The sequence below is a fragment of the Orussus abietinus genome, unplaced genomic scaffold (genome assembly GCF_000612105.2).
Source record: "Orussus abietinus isolate OABI.00-Male unplaced genomic scaffold, Oabi_2.0 scaffold12, whole genome shotgun sequence".
NCBI lineage: Eukaryota > Metazoa > Arthropoda > Insecta > Hymenoptera > Orussidae > Orussus > Orussus abietinus.
The window spans coordinates 1,967,041-1,981,576 of NW_019395990.1; the positions used below are offsets into that span (position 1 = coordinate 1,967,041).

The 14,536-nt window shown below is 49.1% G+C and overlaps 1 protein-coding gene across 3 annotated transcripts; it reads right to left on the reverse strand.

Annotated features, from left to right (window-relative positions):
* Positions 1-321: 321 nt before the first annotated feature.
* LOC105698872 (purine nucleoside phosphorylase) lies at positions 322-9,874 on the reverse strand. 3 transcript variants are annotated; one of them, XM_012423480.1, is made up of 6 exons: positions 9,606-9,874; positions 5,662-5,756; positions 5,153-5,331; positions 4,740-4,915; positions 3,134-3,324; positions 322-2,757 (listed from the first exon to the last, which is right to left on the reverse strand). In XM_012423480.1, the coding sequence occupies exons 1-6, from the start codon at positions 9,707-9,709 to the stop codon at positions 2,501-2,503; spliced, it is 1,002 nt and encodes a 333-aa protein (XP_012278903.1). In that variant the 5' UTR covers positions 9,710-9,874; the 3' UTR covers positions 322-2,500. The 3 variants fall into 3 exon arrangements, with proteins under 3 accessions (XP_012278903.1, XP_012278902.1, XP_012278901.1); XM_012423479.1 differs by having other exon boundaries at positions 5,153-5,361; XM_012423478.1 differs by having other exon boundaries at positions 5,153-5,364.
* Positions 9,875-14,536: the final 4,662 nt, after the last annotated feature.

Consider the following 14,536-nt stretch of genomic DNA (forward strand, 5'->3'; position numbering starts at 1 on the left):
TAAACAAGCTAGATTCACAAATCGCGCATCGATGCTAAAATGGGAACTCTTTGCTAATCGATTCCTTAAAAATTGTGGGATACCTGTCGTCTGCGGAAGAAATTACGGCTCGATGTGCAGGTACATGGGAGGTTTCAACGAATAAAGGGAGCCGAGCCGAGTGAAAATTTTTGGATTACCTCGATTTCGGGGGTACGACGAATTCGAATTAAACGGGATTTTCGGAACGAACGGGCCGCGAGGAGGGAGGCGGGTTGTCGGGAAAAAAATTGGATCGGTGGGCTTTCGACCGGGGTTCTGCAGGATTAAATGAGAGCGGGATTTCAATTACATTTTTTATTCAAATGCCATTGCATTTACGCGATGAATGGACCCAAGCTCGAGATCGCGCCGCCGGAAACTTAGCGACCGGGAAAAAATTAAATTACATACATCCGGTATCGGATGTACCAAAATTTCTCTTATTTTGGGCGAGACTTTCAAAATTTTACTCTAATTCCCTCTTGGACGAATTAATTTTATTTGTTGCACGAAGGATTATGGCTAAACACTCTGTGGAAGTTCTGCCGGCTTTGGATCGGCAGTGCACGTATTTATAGTCGTCCTTCAAATCCAAGAGGTTCTCTAATGCGTCTTCAGGGCTTATCGGTAAGACCAAAGAACGGTCAGGAAGTTATAAATTGGCTATAAATATAATTCCTCATAGGTGCGGACAATCGTTCACGATCGCTAAAAACGACTGGGAGAGTTTCAAAATTTTTTTAATTTTCATCGAAGGTCAATAAGAGTTCCTTCCAGAGACGAATTTATTCTCCTCGGAGGACATGGCCTCTAAATAGAATATTTTCAGACACCCCAGTGCCTCCCTTTGCCGGCAGTAAAACGTCTCCTCCGCCACACTTTTCTTTATTAAATCCGTATTCAATTTTCCGCCCCACGAGCGGTCTCTAAGCTCGTAAAACTCAAAGACACTGATTCAATTTCTCCATCTTTCCCTGAAGAATCTGGCATCTACGCGGGACATCTCTTAGACGTCTCGAAATTTACGTAGGCATCGAGGACACCGGAACGTTCCCCTCGTTAAATCGGATTGCTCTTTATCGAGTCGGTCCTCTTTTTTGTTTACAATACATTAAACCTGGCACAGATTTCGATCGCGAAAAATCCGAAGTCTCGAGACTCTCGTTTCGCTCGGACTCTCGTAACGTCGAGGAAAAGTCTCGCCTTTTTTTTCCCCCCCGGAAGTCGCTCTTGCTTCCCCGATTCCTCCGACCGCCCGTTGACAGGCTTTCGAGGGGCTCCTTCTTTTTTTTCTTTCCTCGTCGCGCCTGTCAAATCATAATTTAATTCTTAGCGATAATGACGAGGCCGCCGTCCCGAGAAGCCGCCGAGAGAGGAAGGGGCCTTTCCTCGAGGGTGGAGATTTATCGAAGGCGAGGGCCGATGCATTAGCGATGGAAAAGCGCGGAAACGAGATGAAGGTAACGAAGCGGGGGAGGCTGCGGAGGAGCAATCCCCCCCGCGGCTTCGCATCTCCTTAAGACGCGTAACGAATCAATCGAGATCGCCGGTGAACGAAGACTCGAGGGCTACACGGCTTTCCTGAGAATCTCCTCGAGGATCCATGAGTAAATTTCGCCTTTGGTCGGTCCATTTCGCGGATCCTCCCTCGAGACGCGTCGATCGCATTGCTTATGACTCATAAAACGAACAGCGAGAGGAATGTCCAAAGCACTGGCAAAACCCTTATCGGGGGTTCTAACTACGCAACTACGATACCGTGCAATAAATATGCAGAGCTCAAGAATCCGCTTCGGAGTGAACGACTCCGACCGCGGATCTAATTACCTACGCGTAACGTGGGTACCTACCTCCCGCAATCCGTAGAGAGGAGAGAGAAAAAGACGCTTCGAAACGTTCCTTTCACCCCGAAACGACGTTTCCGGTCCGTTCCCCGTTGCCCCGGAGCGTCGCGCTCTTCTTTCGCGGCGAGCCCGGCGAGGTCTCGAATTGAAATATAATTTCTCCGAGACCTCGGGGAAAAGAGCCCGGCGCACCCCCGGAACGGGGAGGGGCAGTCAGGTGTAAAATTAAATATGATTCTCGCGCGAGATGCCACCGCGCCCTCCGGAAGAGTAAACCCGGGCTCGGCTCTCCCGAGGGTGGAAGCGCGGAGGTCGACCCGGAAGTCGAGCATCGGGCGCTTTGAGGCGGTCTTGGCCCGACTCTCTTAGCGGGGAACCGGATCGTCCGGTCGGGTTTTCGCCGGTCTTTGAAGCAACCCCGGATCTCCAGGAACCTCGCCGAACCCTCCAAAACCTCCCAACGCCGTCCTGGACCGCCCTCTCGAACGACGGTTTTCGCTAACTCTCCGACGGTCTCCGCTCTTATCTCCTATCCGGCGCCATTTCTGGACCTCGATAATCGGAGACCGCTAAGAGCAGCCCCTCCGAGGAAGTTGCCTCTCGTCGTCGACGAGAGAGTCGGTCCGCCCCGTCGCTCATTTAGTCTCTTTGGCGTCTTTAGTCTCTTTGGCCTGTTTGGTCTCGAGGTCGAGTTCCACGATCTTCGAAAGCACCCGGGCGACGAACTCCGCCAGGATCGGCTGCCTAGCCTTGCCAACGTCCATCACCTCCTCGTGGTTCGCCTCGCCGAGGTCCTCGTAGTCGATGATGCACTGGTTCGTTATCAGACTGAACGCGAACACCGTCAGGTCGCAGTGCCGCGCCGTGATCACCTCGTGCACCGTAGACATCCCTGCGGAACGCCAGACCACGTAAATCAATGATGCCGGTTAATAAAACGACGCCGGGATCCGTCGACTTTCCCGGCGATATTGCCCCGAAGGCTCCATGAGCGAGGAAACGACAAGGAGGAGGCTGGAGATTTATGGACGGCGGCTGCCGGTGAAGGAACTCCACCTCGGCTTTGTATTCGGTCGCGTTTCTTCGACTCGGTGCCTAATTATTTGCCCCTTACTCAAAAATAGTTCCCTTCGATATTACCAGACCTGGTTAAAATATTTCTGGTTCTTTTAACGGGAATCTTTTTTTAAGCGCCAAGGGATTCGCCATGGATTTTGAGGAAGTACAAAGAGAGTTTCTCGACAATCGGTGGTGAATTCGATACCGACCTACGGCATCGACGCCGACCATCCTCAGCATCTTCAGCTCAGCGACCGTCTCGAAGTTCGGCCCTCCGAGGCAGGTGTAGACGCCCCTGTGAACGATATCGGAGATCCCCATATCCTCGGCAACTTTACCGCCGATCTCCAGGAGCTTCGAGTTGTAGGCCTTGTTCATAGGGGGGAATCTAGGTCCGAACCTGAGACAGAGAGGAAGAAATCAGAGGGAATCGAATTCCCCGGTCCAACCGGAGATTCCTATCATCGCGTACTCCATTCTCTCCCTCTGAGATATCCGCGATCATCTCGACCCTCCCCGATAGTTTTCCTTGATTTAAATTCCGCGATCGACACCATTCGCTAAGAAAATCGTATACCCTGATGACTCCTCGAACTTCGCGCCATATCGGTGCTCGGGATATTCGGAAAATTCACGAGCGGTCAGGAAAATTCAGAAAATAACAACAGGGGCGATTCGGGTTATTTAAGGACGTAGGGACGAAATCGTTCCTAATTGGGTGAACGAATTAATCGTCGACATCGGGCGGACGATCAATTAGCGAATGAAATTAAGTAAAGGGAAGCAGAGCGTACCCCCGGAGGCGTTCCGACGATGTCCCGTCGACGTTCCGGACAGCGGAGTGACGGATCGCGGCTGAGCTCGCGCCGTTAATCGAGGGGTGCTCGCCGTACATTATGTTTGCCTCGACGAAGAAAGCAACAGCTTAGTAAATCTCCCTTGGGCAAGGAAAGTAATTCCCAGAGGAGCGCTCGGCTGGGGGTGGAGTCCATTAATATCGGTACGTGTGACAAAAGAAACGCGATAAAGCGCGCCGAGAGAGGGAAAAGAGAAGGTCGGTCAGACGACGTTAAGCACGAGTAACTTTGCGTTCAAATAAATACCGACACCGAATAAAAATTCACCCCCTCGTTGAGCATGCCTCGATTCATGGGGATGCCCCCGTCGCGTACACGCGTTTAAGACGAAATGGTAAAGTTACGGTAATTCCGATAAACGAAATTTTTTCTAGCAGCGCCAAAGAGTCCACTTTTCCTTCCTCGGCATCCATGGATCGTGTTGCACGTTTTCCAAGGCACGAGGCCCAGGGCACTCGCGTCCGGCAAGGAAAACCGGGAGAAACGATGCAGACCCGAGGGATGGATCCCGTAAAATAAGTCGGGGGATAAAGGAACAATGGCTCCGGGAACTCGTCCCGGGAGCCCGAGGACGAGCTCGCCGAGGACGAGGCGAGGAAGGACGGGCCGAATTTCCTAAGTAAATACGCCAATCAGCTTCTTTATATCGCAGTGCAAATAGTTCATCAATCCGATTCACGGGGGTTATTCCAATGAAATAAATTAATTCCGTTTCCCCTGCTGGATCCAGAGCCGGGAGAGGGTTCATCGGAGGGTCCTCGATGAACCTCCTACGGGCTCTTCGACGGGAATGTCATCCGCAAACTAGCCATCTTTTCCCGGACCTAACGAAGCTACGAAGACCTATCGCCCCCTGGGTCCTCTCGGTTCCATCCTGGGTCTTCGGGGTCTTCATGGGACGATGCCAATTCCCGGCTCGACGATATCGGGCGCTATCGGCGCTGACCCAGATACGTACCTGTCGTCGTTCGGTCCCTGAAGAGGATTGTTCCCAGCGAAGCCCATCATGTTGACGTGATCCTTGACCATCATGATGTCCCCGACCCTGTACTTGGGATTGAGCCCTCCAGCCGCGTTCGTCGCCACCAGGTACTTCACTCCCACCAGCTTCATCACCCTCACCGGCATGGCACACTGAAACCGCCGAGTGGCGTCCGGATTTACGTTTCGCAGACGGGCTCCTCTACCGTGCTAATGAACTTGTACGACATTAACCGAATCCGACGAGATGGCAAAACTAATACCGATCGACCGCCGGGAATAAACTATGTATCGATAAGTCATTGCCAATTTCCCGACAAATGGCGACGGTCCATCGATAGTTAGCTCGCGACCGAATCAGGGGTGAAGAGAAATAATAATGCCGGGTACCTTCCACAGGGGGTAGCCCTCGTAGTAGTGGAACCTGCCCTGCATGCACATGACCGGCACCCCGTGGATACGACCGAAGACCAACCTGCCCACGTGGCCCTTCACCGTGGACACCGGGAAATGAGGAATCTCCTCGTAAGGAAAGCACAACTTGTCGGTGAGCGAATCCGCGATGGTACCTGGACACAACTCACTTTGCTCAGATTCTCCTGCTGTTCGGGAATAGAAAAACGATAACTGACAGAGTATTGAACCGCAAAAAAAGATCGGAAACCGTGCCAAATCTCGATCGAAAGCGAGACACGAGAACGGTACGTCGAATCGTCATTCTTTATCGACACCGAAATTTACCGGACTTGATAAATTTTTTAACATTTTTCTTAGATAAAAATCCGCGATTTGCCCATCTTCGTCGGGTAGGTGGGTAAGGAGGAAGAGGTCAATTCGGAGTATCCATTTTGGAACGATCGCGGGATCTTCGTCAACGTTTGCGGTGATCGTTAACTAACCCATTCCTGATCCGCATATGATCCCGATTTTGGGCCTCATCGAAACTCGGTCCAGCAGGTACTGTGCAGACTCCTGGAGGGCTTCGAAGGTGTACCTGAAACACGGAAGCATTGTTATTAATTCTAGATTTTATTTCCAAGCTCGCTTTGAATGCGACTTAAATTGAAATTTGTCCGGAGTAAACGTTCCGTCCGGCCATCCGTGTTGGGAGGAAATTAAATCTTACGGCAGGTGTTAAATTCGCTTGTTCTTTTTCCGCAGGTATTCCGCGTGCACGAGAAAACGGACGAGCGGAATCGGTAACTGCTCGACACCGCGGCGGAACCGCGACGGAGTTCCTAAGCCGCGAGACGAACGCGGTGACGGGTTAGCGGGTGCAAATGGCGTTGGTGCACTTCCCGGTGCAAGAGTGCAGGAGCGCATCCTAGGCGTTACAAATTATGCGTCGAGATGCGCGTGCTCGATGCGAGGCTGTAACGCGGGAACCTATCCAACGGGTCCAATGTATCCATTGCACCGAGAATGCATAATCGTACCAGCACGTGCATACTCGAACGTGTCATGCCTCGCCCGAATATGCAATGCAATTCCGCTTGCTGCACACGTGGTACCGACTCATTCAAGCGTCTACGGCAGCCGTTTTACAGATCCTCAGACAAGGCTTTCCACTCCGCGAAATAATTAACAGAAATTTAGAAATACTTGAAACAATTCCAAATTCTTGTGGAGAAATTTTTCAATTTCACGTCGGCCCGATAAGAGCGCGCGGTTTAATCATTGAAGGGAGTAGAAAAATCCTGGAGGTAAAATCCGAGGAGATTCCCGCCATAACGCTCATTAGCTTTGTCAATTAACCCGTCTCATCCATTTTAATGTTTAACCCGTGATACTACCCCAAACTACTTATCCGTCTATTCACCTCGCGGCTCGCTCTCATCCGGCCGCTTCGTTTCCCTCCATCCGCCCCACAAAGAAGCGTTTCATCCACGAATCGCGCTCGACTCGGTATTCCCTCTCGCACCGCAGGACGGAAAGATCCTCCCTAAGTATACAATTAATTAGCAATAATCCGACGAATTCAGCGTACGTCGCATTCCTAGTCGGCTCCGGAGCCGCTGTCGAGTTTTCGCTGCATCCCGCGGGGAGGACGTATTTTAACCCCTTTGATCCCAACCCCGTGACGCAAAACGACGTTAAACGGGTCTGAAACTCGAAAACCACGAGGGAGGGCATTATTTCACGAACCTCCGACGAAACTTCGAATCGATTTGCCCGATCGACGTTAGGCACGGAGGATGAGTTGCTCCACCAAAGGAGACAGAACATTTTCTCCGTGGTTACCTCGTGGGATTCACCAGGGGACCGCGAAAACCACGAAACCGCGACGGATGTGCGTAACCGACCATTAAACATTCCGCGGAAAATGAAGTCATCCTGGGGGGAATTCGGCACTAAACCGTCAACTTTCGTAATTAGGTCCGCGGTCGATGTAACGCAGGTATCGTTCGAGTTGGCGGTGGGTGGCAGTGGGTGACAGTGGGTGGCGATTTGGGTCGGAGGGCAGTCGGAGGATCGCGACGTCGCGGGAGGCGAGTGGACCCAAATTAGGTATGTACTGCTTGCAAATTTCACATATATCCCCGTAATGTATATCCAGCCCGTCGGCTTTGTTTATTAGCTAAAAGTTGGCAAATTGTTGTTTGAAACCTTCCCTCGCCCGGCGGGCGCGCCGCCCCCCATTAGTAACTTTCCATGGAAATTCAGTTAAAGGAAACTAATAGAGCGAGGCGCGATGGGGAGAGGGGGCAAGGAATTTCTCCTGCATTTTTCTCACATCTTCGGCAGTCCACGCTCCTTACCCTCTACCCTTTTTCACCCCTTCGCCTTTCCCTGCCCTTCCGCGAATTCATCTTCCGCACTTCCGCTCTTCCGCTCACCCTCGACGGCCTTATTTCAAAGACGCGGGGGAGCACTTCTTTATGAAATACTTTTCATTTTCTGCAACCCTTCCCACCCCCGCGGCACGCCTCGATGCCTGCGATTTATGTAGAAAATCTGCGACATTTTCCTTTCCGCGAACTCCTGCGTTCCGGAGCACTCTTGCGTGTGCGAAAGGCTCTTCGAGTCTTACGTCGTGTGTAACTGGATCAAGCCTTTCAGACTCATTGCGAGTTCGATGAATCGTCATTGAAATCACTGGAGCGAGGGGAATGTTTTTGTCGTTTTTTTTTTAACTGATAAAATTTTTCCTTCTATTGCGATAATTATACGTGACACACCGTTTAATATAATTTAATTTATGAGGATTTAAGTAGTCTGTCCGATATTCGTTCTGAATTGGACGAAGATCTTATCCGAGCGTTTTAAATGCGTATCTTTATTCGCGGTCCGCGGAAGTGTTATCAAGGCGGAATTACATGATTATCTCCCAAACTTGAAGAAGATTTCATCACTCGTCTTCTTCCACGGACTCTGAATTTACAGAAGGTTTAGGGTTATCTCTGGTCACTGGTTCCGAAATTTAATGCCGAAACGTCATTGTCAGTTGATTTCCGTTTTCCTCTGAATGAGATCGATTCTTCCTTAGCCTGAACGGCTCTTTGATGGGCAATTCCCCCTGCGCTGTTTCGACATTTGTATTAATTATTGAGAAGGTCTCAGTGCCGGGTCACGAGCCGGAACAGAGGCATTCGGATTCCTCTCTCTCTCTCCCCATTATCCCTGCAGGCCGTCTCTCTTCATTTTCCCTCGGGATAACCTCTCCCAGGAACACCGGGCGAATTATCAATGGCACGTTGCAGCATCCCGATCGTTCCATAGCTTCGTTACGATCTCCTTTTAATCCCAAAGGCGATAGCTTTGTTCGGTAAATAATAACATTGTAATCTCCCAAGTACATGTTAACAAAGATGCATCATTGATTTATCGAGCGATTATGGTATATCTTTAAAGCGGCGACTTTACTGCCGCGCCGTCCTACAAAAAGACGGAAAATTTACAGATTTATATACGCCTTTGATAAGTTATCTTCGCAAACATATTATTGACATATACATTCACGCGCGCTGCAAGTATTAATAACCAATACCACCCAGCACTATCTTTTAAATCCTCTCACCGAGCCCCTAATCAAATATACAGTCTACGAGCGTAATGAATTTTTAATGATATCGTTACATTACAAGATAAAATATGACAAGACAACTGTACACGAAAAATAAGACAGATGTGTATTGCTGACATCAGCGATACGTTGCAATCTTGTACGTAGCGTTTAAAGTCGTGACACGATACTCCAATTACGAAAGTCTGAAAATTTCCAGGAATTTATCGGGAGCATAAAAAAAATAATGTCGCAAAGGTTCCGGAATGCTCTAGGTGCTTTCCGCTTTTTTCCCGGGTTCAAGGGGAAGGCACGGTTAGATTGGCATTGGTTAATATTCACCCTAAATTGGAGCTGATCGCTCTTTTCCTGCGCTTTTCGGATCGTTCCGTCGACGCGTTAATCGCAGGGGGAAGATCGGCGTAAATCTCGGGTTTAAACCTTAGGCATGTATCCCGGTGCAATTTATTTCGCTTAGTGAAGCTTCAGCGGGGTCGCCACGTTTCCCAAATAAAATAATAGAAAACTAACTCTCTTTCGCGAAGCCGGTCGCGAAGCTGCAGGTTTTTAAACAAGCGAAGGTGCGAAGGACCCGCTCTCGGGGGAACCTGAGATAATTGGATTCACGTAGCGTCGATTAAGGCGAGAAAATAAAAGAAGAGCAAAGTAAGACCCTCGAGGTCTTAGATCCAAATCGGGAAATCGACCGATCCGAATCGACGACGGATTTCTAGGGGAGAAGATATTCTATTCAAATCAGGTACGAATTTCATTCATAAAATTGATTTTCGGTGAAATTGTGATCACGTCGCGGGAGATCCGATTTTTTAAAGAGCTTACGTGGTGTGACTGGCATGCTTGACGTTTGTGTGCAGAAACTCGTTTTCGTTAGGCCTCTTCAGGTTCGCCCTGTTATGGCCGTTCACTACCTCCGTAAAGGGCATTTTTCAAGTTGTACTCCGGGGTGCGGAACGGGAGCGAAATTCGAAAAAACGGAGGCGAGTTCCCGAGCGGAACGAATTCTCTCTCGAGAGGGCGAATTGTCGCGCACTGGTAGAACTAACGATTCGCGCCGGGCCGAGCGAGTCCGAGCGGATTTTCGAGCTTGAAATCCTCCGCGGATATCACCGAGCTGCTCTTCGGCGACTGGCTTTATAGAGGAACCAGTATTTGAAAAAAGTACCTCCGGACTTCTCGATTGGCCAATCGCGCGACAGTTCGCCTCGGCATGGGCCAATCGGCGGGCAGATTAGCGCCACGACTTCCAGGGGGCACGTAATGATAACCCATTGGGAGTAAATGCTCCAATTGCCGAGACGATCTTCGCCTTGGCCGCGCGGTTACGTCCAGGGGTCCGAGGTTATGTACGCGAAATGCTTCGAATGTGCAAAATGCAATTTTGAGTGCACCTCAGGGGAATCCCTTGGCAGGTACTTTTTGCGCAAGCTCGCGCGATCGCGATCGAATCGAGCCCGATTGATCCACGTGGATTCCTATCGGTCCTTATCGGTTTGTAGCGACTGGTGGCCTCCGAAAGGCAACGACGTGGGGGGGGGTGGCCCCCACGCGCCCAAGAGCCATCCGTAAACCTCCTCGTGGTGGGGCTGGATGCGGATCCCTATGGATCCGTAACGAAACGGCAAATGGCTACTGGGGAACCATGAGAGATGCTCGCTCTGCGGAGTTTGACCGCACTCTTGTTCCCCCTAGAGTTACCGGCGAAAGGACCGGACGGCTGGAGGTGCTCCGGGTAACCCGTCCCGTGTCCTCGGTTTATCCGGGTGCGGGTTGGGGGCCGGCCCTACCGGCCGTAATAAGAAGGCCGGCGAGCTAGTACGGGCCGATAGGTGGGATAATCGATCCTATATTTGCCGGGTCAACTCGGCCGATGGATCGGGTTCCCACCCGACCTAGCCTGGAAAGCTCGCCAAACCACGCTGGAGCATTACGTCTCAGCTGGCGCCTTGCACGAATGTTCGCACCACGCGGGTGCAGGGGAGGGACCTCCTCGAGGTTCCCCGCGGGCAACGGGTGGGGTCAAGCGGCCTCCCTTCGGGGAGTGCGTCGCGGAGGCCCTGTCCCGGCAAGCGCCTCCCCAGGGTTTGTCGATCGGTCCGGAGCATTCGGGTTTTTCCCGGCCTGTCCTGGGCCTTCGGGCCCCTTTGGCGTTGGGTCCGCCTGGTGGGGATGGTATTTAATCCCCCCAGCAATGGGGGGGCCGCTAAGTGGCTCAGAGCTACAGGCGCGGTAGGGCTTGCCCTATATCACACGAATGTAGCGACTGGTATCGAGCCGTATCAAATGTTAAAAAAAAGATTCGTAGTTGTCCGCGATATCCCGAACCTGGAAAAGAGTTCCCTCTGAAGAAGATCGAGGACCTTTTCACTTTCCCTCATTTTTCCTTCACCAGGGCCGAACTTTTCCCACCATCGACATAAATCATGTAAAAGTTCCGTGCACGTGCCATCGGCTGCGATGAGGTTGACATTTCTCGTACCGATCTAAGAACATCCCCACATATTGATATACATGATTTTTTTTATCAATTTGCGTTTTTCGTAAATTAAATATCGTCGAAGGTAGAAGCACTCGCCCGATTAAAATATTTACCTCATCTCGCAAAACATGCCAATATCGCGAAAAATCCGGGAAAACGACGCCGGGGAGTCTGCTCGAATTTTCGCTATACCTTATCAATTCCATGTCCAAATAGAACCGTCTGAATAATCCGATTCAATCGACAAAGGATCTCGTCGGTGTCAATATCATCGATGAGTGCGATGCCCGGGATTTATCTGGCGATCGGTGACACGTAGGGTGTAAATCATGTTATGCATTTCACATCGCGTTTCCTCGAAGGGGAACAAAAAATCAAACTCGCTATTTATGCTCCGAATACGAACGACCCGGTCGACGTCGAAAATCCACGTGTGTTTCGATGTTTGATCCGATACGGAGACAAAAGGACGACACCTAGTCGACAGATCAGCGATTGTCCGCCAAATTAGACGCCATGCTGCGATTTAAATGCAAGGAGGGTAAGAGGGGAGAGAAAGGGGCTTTTTGGAGCATTTGCACCACTTTTACCCAAATTTTGAATAGACTTCCGAGTTATCGACCTCAAGTACAGATTTATTCCGCGGATTACAAGCCGTGTACACCGTTCAACGATATTCTCGTCACGGTGACCCGACGAATCGTGACTCGCTCACAATAGGTCCATTGATATGCGACGTGTATCGTGCATTCCCCGCGGATTTCCGGACAAGATCGAAAACAATATTGTCAAATGACGCGCACATGGGTGAACAGTATTTTTTTTTCAGCTCGGAAAAGTTCGACCGATAGTTTGAAAAACAATTATAAGGGGGCTAAACGGTATATTAGTATATATTTCCGTTGATAACGACGCGGGGGACCGCTATCTTATCGAATTAATTTTCCGTGAAGTAGATTTCGATATCTCAATTATCTAAAGCATACACCAGGCAATGTAGGAAAAGTGGACACGTAAAGTGAAGGTATACCGAATTCGCAGCGATAGGGAATTTTTTAATATTTTTTAAATATCTAATCCATAACATGTTGTTAAATGTAGCAATCCATAAATAACCGAGGAAAATGTTGCCTAACCAAAGGTCGGACGTCAAAAATCTCTCTTTATCTGTACCGAAGCTCCAGTGTTTGTCAAGATTCATGTTTCGTCAATGAGAGCAAACCGGATACAAAATACAGAACAGCAGACGCTAATGCAATAAGAAATGAAGAAATTATTTCACAAAAGTGTCGACATTATCGTCTCCTTCCCTCCTCGAGATGTTTATCGCGGATTAAAAATGCACACGGAGTTACCTCTTACCCTTTACTATTTAATTATTTACCGTCGTCAAGATTGCATTCAAACAACGAATTACGAAGTGAAATTTTTCAAACGTTGCGTTTCTAAAAATATATGGACACTGCACGGTAAAAACTGGTTAATCCTGTTCGGAGGGAAAGCCCCACTCCTCGGTTGCATATGTTGCACTCGAGTATGCACAACGTTCTTTAAGTTCGTGCAATGTATTTTCAAGGTGCTTCGACAGTCTTAAAATTTTTTTGTTAACCACCCCGACTGACAACCGGTAATTCATCAGACTCTAAATAAAACCATGTCAAATGTTATCGAGAAAATACTTAATATTTATGGAACAATGAGATTAAAAAAAAAAACTGCACAAGGAAGAAACTAGTCTTGAAGGCTGTAGGTGCATTCTTACAAAGTTCGTATTTATAAGATCCAGCCGAATGAGAGCTTTAAGTATTCAATTGGCCTCAATTAAACCCAAGTACTTTTCAAGGAAACGAAGTTTCCTCGCTTTAATTCATCTCGGCGTAGTAAAGTTATTTATGTACCGATATTTAATTTCAAGAGGTCGTGCCCAGACGTCGGCTCCGGTCCTCCCGTGGAAAAGGGAAGCAGACGAATTTTTATACCACGGCCATTAGCCACTTTATCGCGGGAGCGGAAGTGCGGCTGAATTTTTCGGTGCTTAATTCCAAATAGCTTAATTAGCATATAACTTTTACGCCGGAATAAAATCTGCACGGTTTACGGGAACTGTTGCACGCACCTGTTGCTCAAGATTACGATTATGTAAATAATAGAGCGGGAGGGGGTAATTAGTTCGAGTAATTTTTGTCGAATTTCCAGGGATCAACCAACGACTCCTGTTAAATATTTTTGACAAACATTTATAATATCTCTAGTTCCGATTGAGGATTTTTATTCAGGATTAAAATGCGCAAAAAGCGAAAGAAGTGAATATTAATAACTCACTTTCCGATGCAACTCCGACAGGCGATGTCTTGTAATTCTTTCTCCATGTACATGTTAATTCCCTTTTTATTTAACTATTTACTTAAGAAATGAGGATTTCAGCGGCGCAAATAATATCGCGTGCGACACTTCGGACAACCCGTTGTAAACTACAAATCGGGTTTGTTCCAGACCTAAACGATCTCTGAATCGTATTTGGACGTGGAGAGAGAGGCACCTTAGCTTTCACATCACAACTTCTAGCTAACGCAACGTAGCGACATCATATAAGTAAATGACGTCATGGCTGTGTCATGGGTTCCGTTACCAGTCTTCAAGGTTGGCCATTAACTGCCGGAAATACGCTCAATTGGATGGTCAGTAACCCTTGTTAAGGTCATACGTAAGAGTCACGTATCCCGATAAATTCGATTTCACCTTAGTCTAAACATGTTCCGTGAACGGGATTTGAAACCCTTTTATCGGCACGAGCTTGACTAATTTGATTACGCAGCATTAGCTACTCACGGCAGGAGAATTGTCAATAAAAATGTCTAATTACCCATTTATGCCTTCCCTGAAATGTCGGAACGCGCCGTTGTGGAACTTCATCGGGGTCTGGTGGCGGTCTTGGGGATCGTCTTCAGGGTTGACTCCGTTTTTTGGGCGAGGGCATATTTTGCGACGGGGACCCTCGAAGTTTCTGGTCCAGCCGGTAAACTCGACGTGCTTGGGTTTGCGATTTTCCATGACGAAACGTCCGTGAGAAGGACTCGTGCAGACCGGAAGTGTCTTGCATCGAGCGAAACGTTTCGACCGTGACTGGTGGACGCGCTCGGCCTCGCACGCGTAGGGTCATATATACCCCATTATCGGTCAGCTAGCAGCTTTTCCATTTCCATTCGAATTTCCATTCCCATTTCCCTTACGCGTCGAGTGCCGTAACGGTGACAGAGACGGAGCCAGAGAAAGA

Bases quoted from the DNA above. Each gene is read 5' to 3' on its own strand.
- LOC105698872 (XM_012423478.1), bottom strand. From the start codon at position 9,709: ATGCCCTTTACGGAGGTAGTGAACGGCCATAACAGGGCGAACCTGAAG. The intron at 5,365-5,661 runs GTTAGTTAACGA...ATTCCCGAACAG, and splicing joins CATATGCGGATCAGGAATGG to CAGGAGAATCTGAGCAAAGT. The intron at 2,758-3,133 runs GTCGGTATCGAA...GGCGTTCCGCAG, and splicing joins GGTCGGCGTCGATGCCGTAG to GGATGTCTACGGTGCACGAG.